The sequence below is a fragment of the Hemitrygon akajei genome, chromosome 7 (genome assembly GCF_048418815.1).
Source record: "Hemitrygon akajei chromosome 7, sHemAka1.3, whole genome shotgun sequence".
NCBI classification, from domain to species: domain Eukaryota; kingdom Metazoa; phylum Chordata; class Chondrichthyes; order Myliobatiformes; family Dasyatidae; genus Hemitrygon; species Hemitrygon akajei.
The window spans coordinates 9,910,491-9,924,373 of NC_133130.1; the positions used below are offsets into that span (position 1 = coordinate 9,910,491).

Below are 13,883 nucleotides of genomic sequence, written 5' to 3' on the forward strand. Positions count from 1 at the left end.
GTAAAAAAACTTACCCCTGACATCTCCTCTGTACCTGCTTGCCAGTACCTTAAACCTGGGTCCTCTTGTGACAGCCATTTCAGCCCTGGGAAAAAGCCTCTGACTATCCACACAATCAATGCCTCTCATCATCTTGTGCAGGTCACCTCTCATCCTCCTTTGCTCCAAGGAGAAAAGGCCGAGTTCACTCAACCTATCCTTATAAGGCATGCTCCCCAATCCAGGCAACATCTTTTTAAATCTCATCTCCAACCTCTCTATGGCTTCCACATCCTTCCAGGAGTGAGGCGACCAGAACTGAGCACAGTACTCCAAGTGGGGTCTGACCAGGGTCCTATATAGCTACAATATTACCTCTCGGCTCCTAAATTCAATTCCACGATTGATGAAGGCCAATATAGCATACACCTTCTTAACCATAGAGTCAACCTGTGCAGCTGCTTTGCGCGTCCTATGGACTCGGACCCCAAGATCTCTCTGATCCTCCACACTGCCACAAGTCTTACCATTAATACGATACTCTGCCGTCATATTTGACCTACAAAAATGAACCACTTCACACTTACCCTACCAAAATGGAACACTTCACACTTATGTTATTTCATGTAACTATTTTATATGAATATAGTGATTCACATTTTTGTCTATTATTATGTATTGCAGTGTACTGCTGCCATAAACCTAACAAATTACACAACATAGGACAGTGATATTAAACCTGATTCTGATTTGTTGGACTGCCAACATTGTTCGATGCTGATCTATCTGACCTGACCAGCAGAGCCAGGTCAGGGCTGTGCCATCACGAGTGGTGTAGGCACAACTCTGTGAGAGTCCTGCACTCCCAGTGACACAGTACCAAGGACACCCCGAGGATGTTCTCCAAAACTAGTCCTCTCACATCTATTTTTGGACTGTTATACCACTATTTAAATATAATTTATCCTTTATAAATGTCATTGAAAATCAAAACATGACTGCAGGAGCTGGAAGCCTGAAATAGAATGTGTTCTCCACCCTCAGCAGGTTGTGGAAGGCTAATGTCTCAGGCTGGAAGTTCCTCTCTTTGTAGGTACAGCTTATCCTGCTGAATATATCCTGCAATTATTTCACTTTTCCAGTACTTGCTGATTTTGGAGATTCTCTCAAATCTTGGCCAATTGTTTCTCCCTTACTTAAGTAAAGCAGAGCTTGTTCTGTAAATTGGGTGAATATTCCCACATGTACTGAGGTACAGTGCAAAACTTCGCTTTAGAGTCATAGGGTCAAGAACAGAATGAGAACAGGCTCTTTGGTCTATTTAGTCTGTGCAGAGCAATTTAAGCTGCCTCGTCTCATCAACCTGCTCCCGTACCATAGCCCTTCATACCTCTGTCATCCATGCACCTTCCCAAACTTGCATTCACCATTTGCATTGGCAGCTCATCCCACACTCTCAAGAGTGAAGACATTAGCCTGTGAGTGAAGAAGTTCCCCTTCATGTTCCCCTTTAATGTGAGCATTCATTTCAAGAGGCCTAGAGTACAAGAGCAAGGATGAGATGCTGAAGCTTTATAAGGCACTGTGATGTCTCGCCTTGAGTATTGTGTACAGTTTTGAGCTGCTCATCTAAGAAAAGGTGAGCTGGCATTAGAGAGAGAAGGTTCACAGGAATAATTCCGGGAATGAAAGGGTTATCATATGAGGAACTTTTGATAGCTCTGCATCTGTGCTTGCTGGAATTCAGAACGATGAGGGGGGATCTCATTGATACCTTTCGAATGTTGAAAGGCCTATACAGATTAGATGTGGAAAGGATGTTTCCCATGGTGGAAGGGTCTAGTACAAGAGAGCACTGCCTCAGGATAGAGCGTCATCCATTTAAAACAGAAATGGAAAAAAATTTCTTTAGCCGGAGGGTGTTGAATTTGTGGAATTTGTTACTGCAGGCAGCAGAGCAGGCCAGGACATTGAGTGCATTTAAGGCAGAGCTTGATAGGTTCTTGATTGGACACAGCATCAAAGGTTAAGGGGAGAAGGCCAGAGAGTGAGGCTCAGGGAAGGAAAAAGAAATCAGCCATGATTGAATGGGCAGAGCAGACTCAATGGGCCAAATGGCCTAATTCTGCTCCTATTTCTTACGGTCTTAAACATTTCACCTTTCACCCTTAACCCATGACCTCTAGTTGGAGTTCCACGCAACCTCAAAAAAAAAACCTGCTTGCATTTATCCTATCTCAACTCCACATAATTTTGTTTACCTCTATCGTATCTCCCCTCAACCTTCTGTGTTCTGGGGGAATAAAGTCCTAACCTAGTCAATCATTCCTTACAAGTCAGGTCCTCCAGTCCCGGCATCATTCTTGTAAATTTTCTTTTCTTTCAATCTGATTTACATCTTTTCTGTAGGTATGTGACCAAGACTACACATAATACCCCAAATTAGGCTTCACCAATGTCTTCTGCAACTTCAACATACCATCCCCATCTCCTGTACTCAATACTTAGATTTGTGAAGGCCAGTGTGCTAAAAGTGCAGTCTATATGGATCATTTGTTACATCAGAGCCCTAAAATGTACATGGGAAAACAATAACAGAATGCAGAATAAAGGGGTGACAGCTGCAGAGAAAGTGCGGCAGGGGCCATGGTGATGTGGATTGTGAGTTCATTCAGCTATAAATCGAGTGGACAGCTAGAAGAAATTTTTCCCAGGGCAGAAATGGCTAATACCAGGAGTTATAATTTTGAGGTGCTTGGAGGGAAGTACAGCTGGTGGATGTCAGAGGTAAGTGTTTTTTTTTTACAGAGAACGTACACAGGGTGCGTGGAATGCACTACCAGAGGTGGTGGTAGAGGCAGGTACATTAGGGACATTGAAGAGACTCTTGGGTAGGCAGATGGATGATACAAAAAATGGAGGGCTTTGTAGGAGGGAAGGGTTAGGTGGATCTTTGAGTAGGTTAAAAGGTCAGCACAGCATTGTGCACCAAATGGCCTGTACTGTGTTGTGATGTTCTATGTCAAGAATCTATCTTCCCTGTACAAGAGGTTCACAAGATCACAAGACAAAGGAGCAGAAGTAGGCCATTCGGCCCATTGAGTTTGCTCTGCCACTCCACAATGAGCTAAAATATTCTCCCATCTAGTTTCAATTCCCAGCTTTTTCCACATATCCCTTGATACCCCGACTAATTAGATACCTATCAATCTCCTCCTTAAACACCCTCAATGATTGGGCCTCCACAGCTGTATGTGGCAATGAATTCCATAAATCCACAACCCTCTGGCTAAAAAAATTTCTCCTCATCTCTGTTTTAAATGGGTACCCTCTAATTCTAAGACCATGACCTCTTGTCCTGGACTCACCCACCAAGGGAAACAGCCTTTCCACATCTAATCTGTCCAACCCTTTCAACATTTGAAATGTTTCTATGAGATCCCCTTTCATTCTTCTATACTCTAATGAATACAATCCAAGAGCTGACAAACGCTCCTCATATGTTAGTCCCTGCATTCCCTGCATTCCAGGAATCATCCTAGTGAATCTTCTCTGAACTCTCTCCAACATCAGCACATCCTTTCCAAGATGGGGGGCCCAAAACTGCAAACAGTATTCCAAATGGGATCTCACCAGTGCCCCATAGAGCCTCATTAACACCTCCTTATTCTTATACACTATTCCTCTTGAAATGAATGCCAACGTAGCATTCGCTTTCCTTACTGCCGATCCAACCTGGTGGTTAACCTTTAGGGTATCCTGCACTAGGACCCCCAAGTCCCTTTGCACTTCTGATTTTTGGATTTTCTCCCCATCTAAATAATAATCTGCCCAATTGTTTCTTCTTCCAAAATGTACAACCGTACATTTCTTAACGTTGTATCTCATCTGCCATTTCTTTGCCCACTCTCCTAAACTGACCAAGTCTCTCTACAACCTTTCTGTTTCCTCAACATTTCCTGCTCCTCTACCTATCCTGGTGTCATCCACAAACTTAGCCACAAAACCATTTAATCCATAATCTAAATCGTCGATATACAGTGTAAAATGAAGAGGTCCCAACACCGGTTGGTTCAGGAATTTTATAGCAGCAGGTTTGCACTGCCTAGCTGTTGTTCTTAACAACAGCACAAATTCCTGCAAGTTGCAAGATGAATGAATTGGTTGTCAGATACCGCCAGATGACAGTGAGACGGTACCAAGGACATCCTCTCGTGAAGGTGCTGTCTTTGAGTAAATGTTGTTCTGCTAAACTTGCAGTTCATTGGCCAAGGCATTGGGTGTATTTAAAGTGGATGTGGATAGGTTCTTGTTTAGTCAGGTTGTCAAAGGTTACGGGGAGAAGCAGGAGAATGGGCTTGAGAGGGATAATAAATCAGCTGTAATGGAATGGCGAAGCAGATGCGGTTGGCCGAGTGGCCTAATTCTGTTCTTATTTCTTATGATCTTACTTGGACTTGGTCCCTGATCACTGATGTAAAAATGTTTTTATGGTTTGTTGTTTTCAGACAGATTCTTCTATCAGCGAGTGGTGGAATTCATGGCCAGGTGGGTTTATTTTTATTCCAGGTGAGACACCCCTCCTTTCCCCAGGCATGGACAGAAGTTGCCGTTAACCCCGCTCTCTCACCTCTGTTCTGCTTGGCAGTGGACCCATGCGAGCGTACATCCTGGCCCAGCATGACGCAGTGACCCGCTGGCGGCAGCTGATGGGGCCCACCCGGGTGTTCCGAGCCCGCTTCTCTGCACCATACTCCATCCGTGGCCACTTGGGGCTGACGGACACCAGAAACACCACACACGGCTCAGGTGAGGTACCCCGTCGTGGGATTCCTTTGAACACAGCCTCGCTGGGTGTAACAGAGAACCATTGACAGAGGACTGAGCCACTGAGCCACTCTCAAATTCATTCAAATTTAAATTCATTGACAAACCAGGTAGGACTTGCACGGTGAGCGGTAGCGTACTGACGAGTGTGGTAGAACAGGGTGATCTGGGAATGCAGATACATCTTTAATTCCTTGAAAGTGGTATTATAGGTAGGTAGGATAGTAAAGAAACCTTTAGGTACCGTACAATGGCCTTCATTAATCAATGTATTGAGTATAGGAGTTGCGATACCACATTGACATTGTCTGAGACATTAGTGAGCCTGAAATTAGAGTATTGTGTGCAGACCTACAGAAAAGATGTCAATAAGATTGAAAAAGTGCAGAGAAAATGTTCAAAGATGTTGTCAGGTCTTGACCTGAGTTACAGGGAAGGTTCAGTATGTTAGGACTTTATTCCTGGAGTGTAGGAGAATGAGAGGAGCTTTAATTGAGGTTTACAAAATTATAAGGGGTGTAGTTACAAAAAATACAAGCAGGCTTCTACCCCTTGGCTTAGCTGAAACTAGAATTAGAGTGTGACTGAAGTTTTCAAGGGGGACATGAGGGGGATCTTCTTCACTCAGGGTTGTGAGAGTGAGGAACAAGTTGCCAGTGGAAGTGATGGGTGCAGGTTTGATTGCAGCATTTAAGGGAAGTTTGGATGAGTGCATGGATGGGAGGGGATAAAGAAAGTCATGGTTGAGGTGCCGGTCAATTGGTCTAGGCAGAATAATAGTTCAACACAATAGATGGGCTGAAAGGCCTGTTTCTGTGTTGTAGTGCTCTGTCATTCTAAGGGAAGACAGCTTCTCTTGTTTATTTCAGGCCGCAGATGACCGAGGTCACGTGGCTTTGACATGTTCTATGCGGCACTCTTCTTGGAGCAGGGAGCCCCATGTGCCCACCTCACCCGGGCAGTTCACTGACATTGAGATTCTCATCTCTTTGCTCCAGACTCTCCTGAATCGGCTGCGAGAGAGATCACCTTCTTCTTTCCAGAGTTCGATCAGCGGCGTTGGTGGAGCACCAAGGAGCAGCTCTATCGGCAGGGACACTACTACTACCACCCACTGCAACAGCAGCACCTCCTCCAGAACCCCCAGACTCCGCTGGCCGAGGGGCAGATGCACTGACAAGAGGGGAGTGCAGGAGGGTCAGGGGGATTGATTCGGGTGGGGTCAAGGGGGGGTGGGAGCAGTCACCCGAGGCTAGGGTTGGAGTTGAGTGGCCGTGACCCCGGCTGAAGTCAAAGGTGAGAGTCACTGACCTTGACTGGATCAGAGTACGGAGTCTGCGTACTGCCTGCTGTGTTCGGCTCTGGTCTGCGTACAACACTGTGTCCAGCACCCTGACCTGTGCAGTGCAGGGTCAGCAGAAATGTTTTTTTTCAAGATACGGTGCACTATAGGCCTCTGTGGCCCTTTGACCGGTGACACCCAGCAACCCCGATTTAACTTGAACCTACTAACAGTACATATTTGGACTGTGGGAAGCCCGGAGGAAACACATGTGCTCATGAGAAGAACATACAAACGTGCTAGCAGAGGACGCAGTGATTGAACTCTGAGCTTCAATACCCCAAACTGTAATAGCGTTGTGCAAACCGGTACGCTACCGTGGTGCCCAGATACCTGCCATGTGAACACCCTTAGGTCAGTTAATCCCCCACCCCGATGTGAACACCCATTGGTGCAGCCGGAAGCCCCTGAGTATCCCTGCTCCCTCCTGAGGACTGGACACTCTGCGAGACCGACCTACTCACTGTGATTTTTTTCATAATGACTTCTGATGTCAAATAAATTTTTGTCTTTTTTCACTAAATCTGATTTCTCATCTCCATGTTAATCCACACACTTGCCCCCTGGTTAAGATAACAGTTTGAAAGACCAGTTTTGCTTTGTGGGAGGCTGAAGACACTTTACCCAGTCTGGCTGTGTCGCTCTGTCTCCCTGTCTGAGACAGTATTCCATAATCCATCCCATTCCCATTCCATCCTTCTCAACCCTCAGAGCTGTATTCCTCCCACAAATAAGAAAATCTGCAGATGCTGGAAATCCAAGCAACACACACAAAATGCTGGAGGAACTCAGCACAGCAGGCAGCATCGATGGAAAGAAGTACAGTTGATGTTTCGGGATGAGACTCTTCAGCTGCTCTTCCATTGTTTCTGCAGTGATCAGCTGGAGTTTGTACCAACTAAAGGAAGTTTAGTTGGTAGCTCATTGTGCTATTCTAGCTCCATACTGCAATAATCCAAAATTAATCCCACTGCTGGTATTTGGTTGCTGGTTGTTGTGGGTCCCCTGCTCAGTTTTAACACCTCCTTCACTTTCAAATAACAGGAAACAGACCCACGAAAGTTTGGTCAAGAGGACAAACGGGATGGAAATGTGGAAAGGATCAGTAGCAACACATCAATCGCACTTTGTGTGACCACCTGTCCTACAGAACAGTACAGGCCTTTGGGCCCACGCTGTTGTGCTGACCTTTTCACCTACTCCAGTATCAATCTAACCCTTCCCTTCTACAAAACCCCCCACTGTTCTGTCACCCATGTGCCTATCTAAAAGTCTCTTAGTGTCCCTCCCTAATGTATCAGCTCTATCACAGCCCCTGTCAGTGGGTTCCACGTACCCACCAATCTCTGTAGAAAACCTACCTCTGACATCCCCTCTATACTTTTCTTCACTTTAAAATTATACATCCCCATATTAGCTGTTTGCTCCCTGGGGAAAAATGTCTTTGACTATCCACTAGGTCTTTGCTTGAACATTTCTATGAAGTCAACTCTCCGTCTCCTCCTTTCCAAGAGTAAAGCCCTAACTTGCTCAACATATCCACATGACTTGTAAACCCCTTGCTTGAAACTTGAACTCAAAATGTAATTGTGTTTAAAACTCTTAACTCTTACCTCACTGTTGGAGGAATGCAGCACCTATGGACAAGTTTGGCTTTACAATCTCGGATTTCAAGACGAGGCAATTGGCAGAAAAAGCTTTAAAGAAAGACCTGCATTTAAATAGCACCTTTCACATGGTTTCAAAGGTGATGAATACTTGTCAAATTCACTCACTACTTTATGTAGCAAATACAACAAACCATTTGCTCACAGTAAGCTCCCAACAACAACAACAACTCTCTAATAATGAACGGATTACTGGCTTTGGAGATGTTGACTAACATAGAACCTAGAACACTACAGGCTCTTCGGCCAGCGATGTTGTGCTGATCTTTTAAACTACTCCTAAAATCAATCAACCCTCCACTCCTATATAGCCCTCTATATTTTTTTTAATCCAAATGCCCATTTAAGTCTCTTAGGTAACATAAGACCATAAGACATAGAAGCAGAATTAGGCCATCTAGCCCATCGAGTCTGCTCTGCCACTCAATCATGGCTGATCGTTTTTTCTATCTTCTTCTCAATCCCAGTTCCTGACCTCTCCATAACCTTTGATGCCATGCCCAATCAAGAGCCTAGCAACCTCAGCCTTAAATAGACCCAACAACCTGGCCTCCACAGCTGCATTTAGCAACAAAGTCCACAAATTCACCACCCTTTGGCTAAAGAAATATCTCTGTATTGAAAGGGCGCCCCTCTATCCTGAGCCTGTGCCCTCTTGTCCCAGACTCTCCCACCATGGGAAACATCCTTTCCACATCTCTGTCTAGGCCACTCAACATCCAAAAGGTTTCAATGAGATCCCCCCTCATCGTTCTGAATTCAGGCGAGTACAGACCCAGTGCCATCAAACATTCCTCATATGATAAAACAATTAATTCCTGGACTCATTCTTGTGAACTTCCTCTGGATCCTCTCTAATGCCAGCACATTTTTTTTAAGATGAAGGACCCAAAACTGTTCACGATACTCAAGGTGAGGCCTCAGCAGTGCCTTATAAAGCCTCAGCATCACATCCTTCCTGTTGTATTCTAGATCTCTTGAAATGAATACTGACATGGCAGTTGCCTTCCTCACCACCAACCCAACCTGAAAGTTGACATAGAAACATTTCAAACCTACAGCACAATACAGCCCCTTAGGCCCATAATACTGTGCTGAACATGACTTAGTTTCGAAATTACCTAGGGTTATCCATAGCCCTCTATTTTTCTAATCTGCATGTACCTATCCAGGAGTCTCTTAAAAGACCCTATTCTATCCGCCTCCACCACAGTCGCCGGCAGCCCATTCCACTCACTCACCACTCTCTCTGTAAAAAACTTACCCCTGACATCCCCTCTGTACCTACTTCCAAGCACCTTAAAACTGTGCCCTCTCATGTTAGCCATTTCAGCCCTGGGAAGAAGCCTCTGACTGTCCACATGATCAATGCCTCATCATCTTATACACCTCTATCGGGTCACATCCCATCCTCCATCGCTCCAAGGAGAAAAGGCCAAGTTCACTCATCCTATTCTCGTAAGGCATGCTTCCCAATCCAGGAAGAATCCTTGTAAATCTCCTCTGCACCCATCCTGTAGTGAGGTGACTAGAACTGAGTACTCCAAGTGGGGTCTGACCAGGGTCCTATATAGCTGTAACATTGGCTCTTGAGCCCAATCCCATGGTTGAGGAAGACCAATGCACCATATGCCTTTTTAACCACAGTCAACCTGCACAGCAGCTTTGAATGTCCTCTGGACCCAGACCCCAAGATCCCTCTGATCCTCCACACTGTCAAGAGTCTTACTATTATATTCTGCCATCATATTGGACCTACCAAAATGAACCAGCTTACACTTACCAGTTCTGAACTCCATCTGCCACTTCTTAGCCCAGTTTTGCATCCTATTGATGTCCTGCTGTAACATCTAACAGCCCTCCACACTATCCACAACACCCCAACCTTTGTGTCATCAGCAAATTTATTAACCTATCCCTCCACTTCCTCCTCCAGGTTATTTATAAAAATCAAGAGAAGTGGTCCCAAAACCCTTCAGGGTGTTCTGCACAAGGACTCCCAAGTCCCTCTGCATCTCAGATTCCTGGATTTTCTCCCTATTTAGTAAATAGTCTGCATATTTATTTGTACTACCAAAGTGCATGACCATGTTTTATCCAACATTATATTTCATTTGGCACTTTCTTGCCCATATTCCTAATCTAAGTCCTTCTGCATCCTATGTGTTTCTGCAACACTACCTGCTCCTCCACCAACCTTCATATCATCTGCAAACTAGGCAGCAAAGCCATCTATGCCATCATCTAAAACATTTATGTACAGCATAAAAAGAAGTGGTCCCAACACTGACCCCTGCAGAACACCACTGGTTAGTGGAAGCCAACAAGAAATTCCCACTATTCCCACTCACTGCCTCCTACCAATCAGCAAATGCTCTAACCATGTTAGTAACTTTACTGCAGTACCATGGGCTCTTGCCACATGTTGTGGCACCTTGTCAAAGGCCTTCTGAAAGACCAAATATACAGCATCCACTGCATCCCCTTTATCTATCCTACTTGTAATCTCTTCAATGAATTTCAACAGGTTCCTCAAGCAGGATTTTCCCTGAAGGAAACCATTGCTGACTTTGTACTATCTTGTCCTGTCACCAAGTACTCCATCACCTGATCCTTAACAATTGACTCTAGCATCTTCCAAATCACTGAGGCCAGGCTAACTGGTCTATAATTTCCTTTCTACTGCTTTCCTCCTTTAAAGAGAGGAGTGACATTTGCAATTTTCCAGTCCTCTGGCACCATGCCAGAGTCCAATGATTTTTGAAAGATCATTTCTAATACTACTGCAAACTCTAACACTGCCTCTTTCAGAATCCTAAAGTGCAGTTTTTTCTAGTTTGTGTGACTTCTTTCAACTTTTTGAGCACCTTCTCTCATAACAGAGACTGAACCCACCAGAACATCAGGCATACTACCAGTGTCTTCCACAGTGAAGACTGATGCAAAATACTCATTTAGTTCAGCAGCCATCTTCTTGTCCCCCATTATTATTTCTCCTGCCTCATTTTCTAGCGGTCTTATATCCACTCTCATTTCTCTTTCATTTGTAACATACTTGAAAAACTTTTACTATCCACTTTGATATTATTTGCTAGCTTGCTTTCATATTTCATATTTTCCCTTCTAGTGATTTTTTGTTTAGTTGCTCTCTGTAGCTTTTTTAAAAACTTACCAATCCTCTATCTTCCCACTAATTTTTGCTTTGTTGTATGCCCTTTCTTTTGCTTTTACAATAGCTTTGACTTCCCTTGTCAGCCACACTTGTATTATTTTACCATTTGAGTATTTCTTCATTTTTGGAATACACATGTCCTGCACATTCCTCATTTTTCCCAGAAATGCACGTCATCGCTACTCTGCTGACATCCCTGCCAGCAGGTCATTCCAATTTATTTTGGTCAACTCCCCTCTCATACCACTGTAATTTCCCTTACTACACTGAAATACAGCTACATCAGACTTTACTTTTTCCCTATCAAATTTTAATTTGAACACAATTATATTGTGATCACTGGTTCCTAAGAGTTCTTTTACCATAAACTCCCTAATTGCCTCCGGTTCATTACATAACACCCGATCCAGTGTAGCTGATTCCCTGGTAGGCACAATAAAAAACTGCTCTAAAAAGCTGTCTCTTGGGCATTCAACAAACTCACTCTCTTGAGATCTATTTCCAACATGAGTTTCCCAATTGACCTGTATGTTAAAATCTCCCATGACTACCACAACATTGCCCTTTTGACTTGCCTTTTCTATTTCCTGCTGTAATCTGTTGTCCACCTCTCAGCCACTGGCCTGTATATAACTGCCATCCTTTTATCCTTGCAGTTTCTTAACTCAGCCCACAAGGATTCAACATCTTCTGATCCTACATCACATCTTTCTACCGATTTGATGCCATTCTTTACCAGTAGAGCCCCCCCCCCCCCCCCCCCCACTTCCTACCTTCCTGTCCTCCGATATAATGTGTAACCTTGGACATTCAGCTCCCAACTACAACCATCCTTCAGCCGCAACATCATACCTGGCAATCTGTAATATTGCAACAAGATCATCCACCTTATTTGTTATACTACGCGAACTTAGATACACACGTATTTACTATTCTTTCTGATTCTGCATCCCTAATGATGTGATACTCAGTATGTTGGCTGCAACTAAGTCCCATCACCTGCCTGCCCTTCCTGACTGCATGCTATCTTTACTTTTTCTTGTCCATCCTTTCCTTAGTCCCTTCACTCCGGTTCCCAACCCTCTGTCAAGTTAGTTTAAACCCTGCCCAGCAGCTCTAACAAACCTGCCCATGAAATTATTAGTCCCCCTTGGGTTCAGGTGCAATCCGTCACTTTTGAACAGGTCATACCTCCCCCAGAAGAGATCCCAATTATCCAAGAACTTGAAGCCCTACCCGCTGTACCAATTTCTCAAGACACACATTTATCTGCCAAATCATCCTGTTTCTACCCTCACTGGTGCATGGCACTGGGTAGCAATCCAGAAGTTACTACCCAGGTGGACCTGCTTAGCCTTCCACCTAGCTCTCTAAATTCTCTTTTCAGGACCTTATTGCTTTTCCTTCCTATGTCTTTGGAACGAATACGTACCAAGATACTGGCTGCTCCCCATCCCTCTCAGAAATGTTGTGAATATGACCTGAGATATCTCTGACCCTGGCACCTGGGAGGCAACATGCCATCCGGGTGTCCCATTCACTTGCACAGTATCTCCTGTCGTTTCCCTTATTATCGAGTGCCAGAATCGCCTCATTACAATCTAATGTACCTGCCTCTACCACCTGGCAGTGTGTTCCAGGTACCCACCACTCTGTAAAAAATCTATCTCTGTCATCCCCTTATACTTCTCTCTAATCACCTTGAAAGAGACCTACAAACAGTAGTAAGGATGTGGCCTACAAATTACAACTGGAGATGGAATATGCATGACAAAAGGTCAGTGTTAAACTAGTCATGGGGGACCTCATTATGTAGAAAGATTGGGAAAATCAAGTTGGTGCTGGATTACAGGAGGGGGAATTTCTTAGAATGCCTATGAGTTGAGCAGCTCGTGATTGAGCCCACTGGAGGATCCCCTATTCTGGATTGGGTATTGTACAATGAACCAGAATTGATTAGAGTGCTTAAGATAAAAGAACCCTTATGAGAAAGAAGACAGCATCTATCAAAAAGAGTACAGTCAACATTTTGGGCCAAAACCCTTCAGCAGGACTTTTCCATTAATGCTGCCTGGCCTGCTGAGTTCCTCCGGCATTTTGTGTGTTGCTCGGATTTCCAGCAACTGCGGGTTTTATCTTGTTTATAATATGATCAAATTCACCCTGAAATTTGAGGAGAGGTTGAAGTCAGATGTTATAGTATTACAATGGAGTAAAGGGAATTGCAGAGGCATGAGAGAGGAGTTGGTCAGAATTGATTGGAAAAGAACACTGGCAGGGATGACAGCAGAGCAGCAATGGCTGGAATTTCTGGAAGCAATTCGGAAGGCACAGGATATATACATCCCAAAGAGGGAGAAGTAATCAAAGGAAAGATGACACAGCCATGGCTAACAAGAAAAGTCAATGCCAAAATAAAAGAGACATGAAGGTAGGTGGAGGCGCAGATAGTTTTCAGGAAGGCTACACAGCACAGAAAAATTAGGAGAATGGGTAAAGAAATAGCTGTTGGAATACAGTGTCAGGAAGAGTCTGGTTATGTACTTTGGTCGACGAAATGAAATGGTTGACTTTTTTCTAAATGGAGAGAAAATACAAAAAAACTGAGATGCAAAAGGACTTGTGCAGGATTCCCTAAAGGTTAATATGCAGATTGAGTCTGTGGTGAGGAAAGCAAATGGGAAGTTAGCATTCATTCAAGAGGACTAGAATATAAAGGTAAGGATGTAATGTTGTAACTTTATAAAGAGGCCTTATTTGGAGTATTGTGAAAAGTTTTGGGACCTTTATCTTGGAAAGGCTGGACTGAAACTGTAAAGCGTTCAAAGGAGGTTCATGAAAATGAGTCCAGGATCGAATGACATGTCTTATGAAGATTATTTGATGGCTCTGGGTT

General features: G+C 44.1%; 1 protein-coding gene across 5 annotated transcripts in view; it reads left to right on the forward strand.

Moving 5' to 3' along the window:
• The window catches only part of nme6 (NME/NM23 nucleoside diphosphate kinase 6), a 30,923-nt gene extending 24,252 nt beyond the window's left edge, over nt 1–6,671 (forward strand). For all 5 annotated transcript variants that reach the window (XM_073050373.1, XM_073050370.1, XM_073050374.1 and 2 more), the window contains 3 exons: nt 4,488–4,527; nt 4,628–4,788; nt 5,805–6,671. In XM_073050373.1, the coding sequence (XP_072906474.1) occupies nt 4,488–4,527; nt 4,628–4,788; nt 5,805–5,983 (380 nt within the window). In that variant the 3' untranslated portion in view covers nt 5,984–6,671. The remainder of the gene's footprint in view (nt 1–4,487; nt 4,528–4,627; nt 4,789–5,804) is intronic.
• The last annotated feature ends 7,212 nt before the right edge of the window (nt 6,672–13,883 follow it).